Source organism: Oncorhynchus masou, chromosome 1, assembly GCF_036934945.1.
Source record: "Oncorhynchus masou masou isolate Uvic2021 chromosome 1, UVic_Omas_1.1, whole genome shotgun sequence".
Classification (NCBI taxonomy): domain Eukaryota; kingdom Metazoa; phylum Chordata; class Actinopteri; order Salmoniformes; family Salmonidae; genus Oncorhynchus; species Oncorhynchus masou.
Genome location: NC_088212.1, coordinates 76,544,090 through 76,556,312, shown reverse-complemented (window position 1 = coordinate 76,556,312; position 12,223 = coordinate 76,544,090). Strand labels below are relative to the sequence as shown.

The 12,223-nt window shown below is 41.0% G+C and overlaps 1 protein-coding gene across 1 annotated transcript; it reads right to left on the bottom strand.

Annotated features, from left to right (window-relative positions):
* Window positions 1-3,433: 3,433 nt before the first annotated feature.
* LOC135550921 (HEAT repeat-containing protein 3-like) lies at window positions 3,434-12,194 on the bottom strand. Its single transcript, XM_064982165.1, has 15 exons — window positions 11,916-12,194; window positions 10,610-10,782; window positions 10,185-10,272; window positions 9,562-9,665; window positions 9,248-9,357; window positions 8,997-9,137; window positions 6,995-7,290; window positions 6,555-6,645; window positions 6,177-6,331; window positions 5,911-5,993; window positions 5,291-5,427; window positions 5,051-5,139; window positions 4,766-4,909; window positions 4,416-4,592; window positions 3,434-4,301 (listed from the first exon to the last, which is right to left on the bottom strand). The coding sequence occupies exons 1-15, from the start codon at window positions 12,057-12,059 to the stop codon at window positions 4,188-4,190; spliced, it is 2,046 nt and encodes a 681-aa protein (XP_064838237.1). The 5' UTR covers window positions 12,060-12,194; the 3' UTR covers window positions 3,434-4,187.
* Window positions 12,195-12,223: the final 29 nt, after the last annotated feature.

Below are 12,223 nucleotides of genomic sequence, written 5' to 3'. Positions count from 1 at the left end.
TGTCCAGTGTCTGTGTTATTTTGCCCATCTTAATCTATTATTTGTATTGGCCAGTCTGAGATATGACTTTTTCCTTTGCCACTCTGCCTAGAAGGCCAGCATCCCAGAGTCACCTCTTCACTGTTTACATTTGAGACTGGTGTTTAGCAGGCACTATTTAATGAAGCTGCCAGTTGAGGACTTGTGAGGCGTCTGTTTATTAAACAGCCTCCCACTCCTTTTTCTATTCTGGTTAAAGCCAGTTTGCGCTGTTCTGTGAAGGGAGTAGTACACAGCGTCGTACTAGATCTAAAGTTTCTTGGCAATTTCTCACATGGAATATCCTTCATTTCTCAGAACAAGAACAGACTGACGAGTTTCAGAAGAAAGTACTTTGTTTCTGGCCATTTTGAACCTGTAATCAAACTCACAAATGCTGATGCTCCAGATACTCAACTAGTCTAAAGAAGGACAGTTTTATTGCTTCTTTAATCAGGACAACAGTTTTCAGCTGTGCTAACATAATTGCAAAAGGGTTTTCTAATGATCAATTAGCCTTTTAAAATTATAAACTTGAATTAGCTAACACTAAGTGCCATTGGAACACAGGAGTGATGGTTGCTGATAATGGTCCTCTGTACGCCTATGAAGATATCTCATTAAAAATCAGCCATTTCCAGAAACAAAAGTAATTTACAACATTAAGTGTCTACACTGTGTATCTAATCAATTTTATGTTATTTTAATGGACAAAAATTTCACTTTTCTTTCAAAACAAGGGTATTTCTTAGTGACCCCAAACTTTTGAACAGTAGTGTACATCCACACAAAACCCAACTCCACTCTGCCACCCCACTCTGTCATTGCCTGTGTCCGTGAACTGAAAACTTGGATGAGCAATACATTTTTTTCTACTAAATGATGACAAAACCGAGATCATGGGCCCAATATCCCTCATCAATAAACTGGGTCAACTCAACATGAAAAACTACAGTTGCACCATCCACTCCAACTCCACAGTCAGGAACCTTGGTGTTACATTTCACCCCACTCTGTCGTTGAACCCCACATCCGAAACATCACCAAGTCAGCCTTCTTCCACCTCAAAAACATCTCGCAACTCAGACCTTCTCTCACTGACTCCAATGCTGAAAACCTCATTCATGCCTTTGTTTTATCAAGCCTGGACTACTGCAACACCATTCTCTAGTCTCCCTGCCAAAACACTGGACAGACTTCAACATATAAAAAAAATCATCTGCACAAGTCCTCATACACACACACCAGACCTTGGGACCACATCACCCCCATACTCAAACTCCACCAGCTGCCAGATCAATAATGCACACACTGGACTGGCACCCACATAACTTACTGACCTCCTGCACCCCTACCTGTTCACTGCGTTCCCCGGACACTGGCCTGCTCACAATCCCTCACACCAGGCTCCGCTCCATTGAAGACGAGGATTTTAGCAATGCAGGTCCCAAACTCTGGAACTCTCTCATGTCAGAAATTCACAATGCATACACATATTCAAGTCCACACTATACAGAACTCTTCACACAGGCTTACCTGTAGTCGCTGTTTTAGTTTTTATATTTTCTAGCTCACTTCCTTGATTGGTCTGTCATGTTTAGTGTTCTCCATGGCTAGTCAGTCATCATGTTCAGTGTTCTCCATGGCTAGTCTGTCATGTTCAGTGTTCTCCATGGTTAATCTGTTATCATGTTTAGTGTTCTCCATGGTTAATCTGTCATCATGTTCAGTGTTCTCCATGGCTAGTCAGTCATCATGTTCAGTGTTCTCCATGGCTAGTCTGTCATGTTCAGTGTTCTCCATGGTTAATCTGTTATCATGTTTCGTGTTCTCCATGGTTAATCTGTCATCATGTTTAGTGTTCTCCAACGTTAATCTGTCATCATGTTTAGTGTTCTCCATGGCCAGTCAGTCATCATGTTCAGTGTTCTCCATGGTTAATCTGTCATCATGTTTAGTGTTCTCCATGGCTAGTCAGTCATCATGTTCAGTGTTCTCCATGGTTAATCTGTCATCATGTTTAGTGTTCTCCATGGTTAATCGGTTATGTTTAGTGTTCTCCATGGTTAATCTGTCATCACGTTTAGTGTTCTCCATGGTTAATCGGTTATGTTTAGTGTTCTCCATGGTTAATCTGTCATCATGTTTAGTGTTCTCCATGCTTTATCTGTTATGTTTAGTGTTCTCCATGGTTAAACTGTCATCACGTTTAGTGTTCTCCATGCTTTATCTGTTATGTTTAGTGTTCTCCATGGTTAATCTGTCATCATGTTTAGTGTTCTCCATGGTTAATCTGTTATGTTTTGTGTTCTCCATGGTTAATCTGTCATCATGTGGCGGCAGGGTAGCCTAGTGGTTAGAGCGTTGGCCTAGTAACCGAAAAGTTGCAAGTTCGAATCCCCGAGCTGACAAGGTACAAATCTGTCGTTCTGCCCCTGAACAGGCAGTTAACCCACTGTTCCTAGGCCGTCATTGAAAATAAGAATTTGTTCTTAACTGACTTGCCTAGTAAAAAAACAAAACAAGTTAAGTGTTCTCCATGGTTAATCGGTTATGTTTAGTGTTCTCCATGGTTAATCTGTCATCATGTTTAGTGTTCTCCATGGTTAATCTGTTATCATGTTTAGTGTTCTCCATGGTTAATCTGTCATCATGTTTAGTGTTCTCCATGGTTAATCTGTCATCATGTTAAGTGTTCTCCATGGTTAATCTGTCATCATGTTAAGTGTTCTCTATGGTTAATCTGTCATCATGTTTAGTGTTCTCCATGGTAAATCTGTCATCATGTTTAGTGTTCTCCATGGTTAATCTGTCATCATGTTTAGTGTTCTCCATGGTTAATCTGTCATCATGTTTAGTGTTCTCCATGGTTAATCTGTCATCATGTTTAGTGTTCTCCATGGTTAATCTGTCATCATGTTTAGTGTTCTCCATGGTTAATCTGTTATCATGTTTAGTGTTCTCCATGGTTAATCTGTCATCATGTTTAGTGTTCTCCATGGTTAATCTGTCATCATGTTAAGTGTTCTCCATGGTTAATCTGTCATCATGTTAAGTGTTCTCCATGGTTAATCTGTCATCATGTTTAGTGTTCTCCATGGTAAATCTGTCATCATGTTTAGTGTTCTCCATGGTTAATCTGTCATCATGTTTAGTGTTCTCCATGGTTAATCTGTCATCATGTTTAGTGTTCTCCATGGTTAATCTGTCATCATGTTTTGTGTAACGGTACTTTTACATTATTTTTGTGATTTTGTTGCTTTTTATCCTGCTGATTCTATTGTATATAAAGTGACTTTGCGTGTCATGAAAAACACATAAAATAAAATGTATTATATCCTCCCCAGTATCAGAACAAGGTACTCAATGTACTTTTAGCAACCCAAATCATGTTAAATAAATCACCTTGTAAATGGATGGTGTGTTCTGCTTTATTCAAGACATCTCACATGATCAGTAGACACTGGGGGGGTAAACAGATGGCCTTGTCATACAATGTCAAATGCCTGCAGGCAGTAGAGCCATAGCAAACAAAGGTCAGGAAACACTGGGCCTGTCCATCTCATTTTCCATGACAGCACAACATGACAGAGTCATTAAATGGGGTCAGATAGCGGATTCTTGGGTGAGAAGCACATGAATACTACAACTGGTCATTCCTAACATGGATGGCTACAGTATGAGTGTGTGACGTGAGAGTTGGTTGATAAAGATGTGTAAAATAAACCATAAAATGTTCTGTCAATATCTTTAAAATACAGCACATTGAAATGTACTTTTATGCATAAAGTAAAACAATGCGTCACTATGTACTGCAACAGTAATTCAAAATAGCGCACGTTTTTAAAAATGTTGTACACATAATTATGTAAACACTCACCTACCAAGGAAAATATTTAAGCATTTCAGTCAGAACATTAAAACAAAAAAGATACCCAACATGAAAATCCATTATATAGATGTTAAAGGGATAGTTCCCTCAAAAACAATGATTTTGGAATGAACTGTCCCTTTAATGAGGGTCTATTAGGGAATTCCCCTCAACCCCATTCCCTCTGTTCTGTCCCAAGGCTCTATGGGCAACTCTGGGTCCATTGTACTGTAAATTATGAGTAATTTCATCTTATGTCAGCCAGTCAGTCAGATGGTGTCGTAGTGTCAGGCCGCTGTCATTTTTTTACCACAGTCTCCAGGTAGCCAATAAACCTTCTTAGGTTGACTTTGATGTTGTCCAGTACACACAGCTGCTCAGGGCTGTACTTTCCCTTCCCCTCTTTACGAATCTGTAGACAGAGGACATATAATAGAGGACAGGAAACAGCAATTAAACAGATGACAGTATGTTGCATAAAGAAGGCATACAAACTGTTCCTAGTGATGGGCTGCAGCTCTATTACCTTAGCCTTGAAGACAGGTTGAAGTGCCTTCAGAGCAGACAGTAAGTTGATGTTTTTAGCTGCTTTCTCTGCCTCGTCTCCATCCGCAAAAACATCAAACAGAGCATCCAGGGCCTCTCCACAAACCACAAGGTTGGCATCCTTTGTAGCAACTTGGAGTAAGGCATTGCCAATCATCTATAAAAAATATATTGCAGTGTTTTTACATCATGGTCACAAAGCCAATATGGGTTAATAAAACATTTTTAAAAAGAAAGAAAAGAGGAACAAAAATAGTTAATTCAGAAGAAATCATAATCTAAAATACATTTCATACGAATCAAAAACTAGGGATGAAAATAATAATTTACCTGCAGAGTTTCAGCTGTCCTCTTCTCTTTAGCCAGTGTGCTTCCTGTGATGCCGAGGATGGCCAGAGCGTTCACTCTCACACTGACCACGTCACAGCAGGTCGCCGCCTCGCTCAGGCTCATCAGCTGCTGGGGGGTCATACACTGGCAACACACACACACAAACATAAACAATGAGTCATCCAAGTGCTATGGTATTGTATAAACTAACAGATAGGTGACAGCAAGGCTAGGTAAAATGTACTTCAGAGGGAAACTCTCCTCTGCTTCAGTCAGCTGTCTTACCTGTGGGATTTTCATATAGGCTATGATCTGTAAGAGGGATCGCATGGCACTGGTAACTGCCTCAAGGAATTCCTCCTCCTTAGGGATCTCTGAGTAAGCAAATTAACCAAATATAAATTATGAAAGAGACAATTACTCTCCTTTTTGTTAAGGTCATTTCTGTGAAAGTGAATCAACCTATCTAGGAAATTTAGGATTTAATACAAATAATGAAGAGATGGTACGACATGTAGATCTAACCTGGAGGACTGAAGACCAGCGTGGACAGGTGTTGTGCGACAGCCTGAAGAGCGGCTGCTCCCCCTAGAGACTCAGCGTCCATAGTAGACAGCATGTTGTGAAGGCACGTCAGGGCTCTGTACTGCACCCGATGCATCCTGGGGGAAAATGGATTTTAGTCAACTCCTAAAGGCAGGTAGCGATGTGGTAAACAAAGTGTACACCCAGTAATGCCATTATATTATATTTTTGCCTTTACCTCCCTTATCTCACCTCATTTGCTCACATTGTATATAGACTTATTTTTCTATTGTATGTTTGTTTTACTCCATGTGTAACTCTGTGTTGTTGTATGTGTCGATCTGCTTTGCTTTATCTTGGCGAGGTCGCACTTGTAAATGAGAATTTGTTGTCAACTTGCCTACCTGGTTAAATAAAGGTGAAAAAAATAATAATAATAAATTAAGCAAGAAAAGTAAAGTACCTCAATCAAATTAGTGTACACTAATGCATATCGGTTCAGGGTTACTAGGATCATGACAAAACTCTCAAATTATCTTGTGATCTACTATATCACAGAATATCTAGTGTCTCATTCATTAAGGACAAGGAAAATGACACCATGCTTGACAGATAATTACTTTTTCATCAACATTTTCCAGGTGGGATTATGACGACATACGTCCATCGCCTCGCTGCTGGGGAACTGGGTCTTCTTGAGAACCTTGAACATATAGAGACACAGTGTAGTGACTATAACAGAGACAGTAGGAACACACATTAGCCTAGTACTATGACATTACTTATTTTATATTTTGCATGTGAAAACAGAGGGAACATCAAAAAAGACAAACATGAGATGTGAAGTGAAACAATTATGCTTGGTGAGGAAAGAAATCCCCCACACCTTCTCTGGGATGTTGTGGTTGATCAGGGCCCCGTGGACCTCAGCAGAGAGACACAGTGGGGACAGGAGACTGGTGTTCCCTTCAGAGAGGCCGTCAGGACACACCTCACTCTCGTCGCTGCTCGACGCCTCCTCCCACTCATCGTCTGACGGGTCTACAACAAAACAAACACCATGAGCCACAACAGCCGATGTACACCTCAAAAGCAACAAAAGCTCATTTTAAATCCTAAATATGCATTTTAGCATCAAACAGTAAAAATGCTGTCCTCTTATCTATGAACATGCACCAGACAGCTGTGTCAAACAGTAATGAAAACAAAGCTCCCCAGGTCAGTACTGCTCTGCTGCCCAAACACTGCTGCCCACAGCACTCACCATCAGAGCAGCACATGTTGACGATGATCTCCAAGGACGTCTGCTGGGCTGTCAGCAAGGCCGTCGCCTCCCTCAGCTCCTCCTTGCCCCTCTGGAGAAAGAAAAGCAGACTATTGACACTGCAGCAGGGACACAGCCACCTTCTACGTCCCTGAGTAAACTCTGCTGTGTGTCCCTCTCTTCCTGTCTGGTGAACAAAGCAGTATCTCCCTGAGGAGAGGGCCACTACAACTCTGAATACCAACTGCAATACTCTGTGCTACTTTATCAATATTCAGCTGTTTCACAGCATTCAACAGTGAGGAGTCAGGTACGTACTCTGAATATTAAATACTGAAAATGCAATACTATATATTCAACCCTGTCACTTTGGATCTCTATAACCATAACTCAAAAACAAACCCATCAAACCCTTTTGAGTGAAAAATGCCAGGACTTACAGGCAGGAGGTCAGAGAAGTCTTTATCTATCTTGGTTGCCTTTCCATTTGTCCTCGGTCCAACCCCCTCCTCCTCATCCATCTCCTCTACAGCCATATTCCCTGCAGCTGCCTGGTGGTCCTCCATGTCCCCTGCCTCTGAGGCAGTGGCACTGCGGGCCACCTCAGCCTGGCGGAGCTGGGGTATCAGCGTGCCGGCATCCAGCTCCAAGCACTGGGACAGGGTGGCCATCAGGGCGTTGAGGGTCTGGGCCTGGCGGGCCGTGGGCAGGCTGCTCTTCAGGTTCCACACTGACCCTGTCAATGGATGGAGCACAAAGCACACAATGAGAACTGGAATCAGACTAGTTATTTTGTTAGGCTATTAACAAACCTCTTCCAAACTAGAGGTTGACCGATTAATCGGAATGGCCGATTAATTAGGGCCGATATCAAGGTTTCATAACAATCGCTAATCAGCATTTTTGGACAGCGATTATGGCCGATTACATTGCACTCCACGAGGAGACTGCGTGGCAGGCTGACTACCTGTTAAGCGAGTGCAGCAAGGAGCCAAGGTAAGGTGCTAGCCAGCATTAAACGTATCTTAACATAATCACTAGTTAACTATACGTGGTTGATGATGACTAGTTATTCTAGCTTGTCCTGTGGTGCATATAATCGATGCGGTGCCTGTTAATTTATCATTGAACCACATCCTACTTCGCCAAACGGGTAATTTAACAAGCGCATTCGTGAAAAAAGCACTGTCGTTGCACCAATGTGTATCTAACCATAAACATCAATGCCTTTCTTAAAATCAATACACAAGTATATATTTTTAAACATGCATATTTAGTTAATATTGCCTGCTAACATGAATTTCTTTTAACAAGGGAAATTGTGTCACTTCTCTTGCGTTCTGTGCAAGCAGAGTCAGGAGATATGCAGCAGTTTGGGCTGCCTGGCTCGTTGGGAACTGTGTGAAGACCATTTCTTCTTAACAAAGACCGTAATTAATTTGCCAGACGTGTACATAATTATGACATAACATTGAAGGTTGTGCAATGTAACAGCAATATTTAGACTTAGGGATGCCACCCGTTAGATAAAATACGGAATGGTTCCATATTTCACTGAAAGAATAAATGTTTTGTTTTCGAAATGATAGTTTCCAGATTTTACCATATTAATGACCTAAAGCTTGTATTTCTGTCTGTTATTATAAGTAAGTCTATGATTTGATATTTGATAGAGCAGTCTGACTGAGCGGTGGCAGGCAGCAGCAGGCTCCTAAGCATTCATTCAAACAGCACTTTCGTGCATTTGCCAGCAGCTCTTCGCTGTGCTTCAAGCATTGTGCTGTTTATGACTTCAAGCCTATCAACTCCCGAGATTAGGCTGGCAATACTAAAGTACCTATTAGAACATCCAATAGTCAAAGGTATATGAAATACAAATGGTATAGAGAGAAATAGTCCTATAATAACTACAACCTAAAACATCTTACCTGGGAATATTGAAGACTCATGTTAAAAGGAACCACCAGCCTTTATATGTTCTGAGCAAGGAACTTAAAACGCTAGCTTTTTTACATGGCACATACTGCACTTTTACTTTCTTCTCCAACACTTTGTTTTTGCATTATTTAAACCAAATTGAACATGTTTCATTATTTATTTGAGGCTAAATTGATTTTATTGATATTTTATTGTATTATATTAAATTAAAATAAGTGTTCATTCAGTATTGTTGTAATTGTCATTATTACAAATACATAAATATAATAAAAATATAATTTAAAAAAATAAAAATGTTTTTATTTTAAAATCGGCTGATTAATCGGTATCGGCCTTTTTTGGTCTTCCAATAATCGGTATTGAAAAATAATAATCGGTCGACCTCTATTCCAAACCCTGACTCTGACTTTAGTCAGAGAATGAATGCAGAGTGAATGACAGGTTGACATTGTGAGGTAAAAGAAATCTGTAAATAATGTGACAACAAATATGCTGTAGCCATACCTGCAGCCAGTGTCCTGAGCAGTGTGTGAGCCATGTCCGCCTGTGAGGATAGCAGCACACTCTCTAGAGTCCCTAATACAGCATTGTTCATACTACACAGCAACTCTGCGTTGTCCTCAGTCACTGTGTGCAAACAGTGGGCTAAAGACAGAGGGAGCAGGGACTTACTACAAAATACATAATCAAGTCAAATATTTAAATGGTGAAAATGCTCATTAAAGTTGTGTGAAAATTGGTTTGATGAGACTAACCTGCAGACAAAGCCAGCTTGATGTTGTGAGTGTGTCGCTCCAGACACTGTAGGATAACATCCAGAATGCCTGCTTTGTTGAACATAGAGAGTGCCTGGCTACTGCTCTCACTGACATAGACAGGGTGATGATACAACAGGAGAGTATGGTGTGAAAGAACCATAGAAACATTGGCAAGCTAACAGAATTGAATTGAGTTATGGGAAGGCTTCTCGATGCATGTCCAGATCACAAGGTGGAAGTATGAAAGTAGGTTGACCGACGAGCTGACATTTGTGTTACTACTACTGTGACATTTACTGCTTTTTTCTTACCATAGATTCCACAGCAAGTTAACTGCTTCATTGGCTACATCTTCCACTGTGTTTTTCTGCCCTTTTAACGAGAGGGCATCATTGGTCTCAAACCCAGCACAGCACTGTGGAGAAACAGTACTGGGGTTCAGACACTATGAAAACACCAGACCTGGGTTCCAATACATGTGTATTTGAGTATCCAATATACTTTTTTCACTGAGTATTTTCAAATACACAGCCTAGAACAAGTACCTTTATTTGAGTATTTTCAAATACTTATTTCAAATACTGTTTCCAAGTGCATTTCCAAATACATTAAAATACGTGTCTTTTCAAATAAAATATAGGCCTAGCCATCTTAATAGTTACTTTGAATGTATGTAAAAGTAATTGAGATATTTGAAGTAGTATTTGAACCCAGGTCTGGAAAACATACAGCCCTATAAAATAGCTATGCATAGATGAAACTAACCATCAAGGAATGGAGGTATGTAGGTGCTTCACTTTTCACACATGCACACCATGAAACATGTTGTTCAAAATGTGAAAAAAAAAAAACCTTTGCGCCACAGGGCCACACCCATAAATACATCAACTTTAAGGTGTCAATCATGGGAATGATTAATGAGGCACGGCCTCACCTCTCGAAGCAGAGCAGTCAGAGGAGTCATGACGTCCTGTTTCACCATGTCCTCACACACCTCATGACCCCCACAGGCACTCAGGTTCCTGATGTGAGAAGAACACGTTACTCAGTCGTTGAATGATAATTATCACATCAGCGCTAACAGTTAATTAAGGGTGTGGTATTTCAAGAGGACTCTCTGTCTGTTTAGCAAGCCAAAGCATCCTTTACTAACCAACTTCTGTCGTACAGCACATAATGGCTTCAACAACCATCTACATTCACATCTAACATTTAGCACGCTCTCTGGACAATCTAGCAATATCTGATAGGCTTGATTCTCAGTCCAGACTCCACACCATCCCTCTCACATCTCAAAGTGGTTCTGTTAAGTGGCTAGTACTGTGTAGAGAACCTCCCTGTGGGAGGCTGAGGGCTCACCTGAGTGCCCCTGTGGCAGTCTCCCTGACGGCCAGGCTACGGTCTAGCAGTAAGGGCCCGAGACGTCTCACCGCATCCCGCTGGAGGAAGCCTGGGATGGTCTGGCTCTGTTGCACGAGGCGTGATATGCTGGCACAAGCAAACTCACGCACATCTGCACTGGGACTCTGTAACTAAACACATACAGTATAAACAGGGGTTATTTGGATATTCACTTTTTCATACCATCTGTGTTCTTTTACCTTCCAGTTGTATATGTGGGAAACACTGTTAAGTGGCACTGAACTAGATTTTACAACATACTGAACAAAAATATAAAATGCAACAAGTTTACTGAGACAGTTCATATAAGAAAATCAGTCAACTGAAATAAATTCATGAGGCCCGGCCTAATCTATGGATTTCACATGACTGGGCAGGGGAGCAACCATGGGTTGGCCTGGGAAAATGAGTTTTTCTCCACAAAAGGGCTTTATTAGAGACAGAAATACTCCTCAGTTTCATCTGCTGTCCGAGTGGCTAGTCTCAGACGATCCCGCAGGTTTAGAAGCCGGATGTGGAGGTCCTGGGCTGGTGTGGTTTCAGGTCGTCTGCGGTTGAGGCCGGTTTGATATTCTGCCAAATTCTCTAAAAACGATGTTGGAGGCGGCTTACGGTAGAGAAATTAACATTCAATGCTCTGGCAACAGTTCTGGTGGACATTCCTGCAGTCAGCATGCCACTTGCACGCTTCCTCAAAACTTGATATATCTGTGGCATTGTGCTGTGACAAAACTGCACATTTTAGAGTGGCCTTTTATTGTCCCCAGCACAAGGTGCACCTGTTTAATGATCATGCTGTTTAATCTTCTTGATATGCCACATCTGTGGATGGATGATGAGTTATTTTGGCAAAGGTGAAATGCTCACTAACATAGGTTTAAACAATTTGTGCACACAATTTGAGAATTCACTTTTTGTGCATATGCAAAACTTTGGGATCTTTTGTATCAGCTCATAAAACATGGGACCAACACTTTACATGTTGTGTGTTGTGTTTATTTTTTGTTCAGTAGAGTTCTGTGAAATATTAATGCATTTTTTTGGGGGGGGGGGGGGTACATTTGAGCATGATTATAAAAATGTAATAACACGTGTTTGCCTGTTTTTTTGTTTTTGCATTTGCGGGAAGGTCCTTAGGAAGACATTTAATTTGTCCTATGGAAACATTGACATGCTTATGAAAATCAGCAAGCTTTTCTAAAATAGAGTGCAACATCCATTAGACCGAAATAAAAGTACTGTGGTCAGATCTTGGTGCTCTTACTTTCTCCAGTAACTCCCCAGCTGGAGAGTCGACTCCATCACAGACTTCATCGTGGTCCTCTTCCACTTCCTTTACAGCAGTTACAGATAGTCCCTCTGCGTTGAACTGTGGACGTCTAAATTTGTTAGTCTTACTTTTACCCATAGTTTATTTCGATCAATATTGCTTCTCACTTAATCTATCATGTAGTAGGCTGTCACACTCTCACGTTTCGCATCATTTTAAACCATGTGGAACATCGGTGAAGATTCGTCGGGGTGCCGTAAAATGGTCCTCACTCTCGCAATGCAGAAAGGGTGTCGTATTTA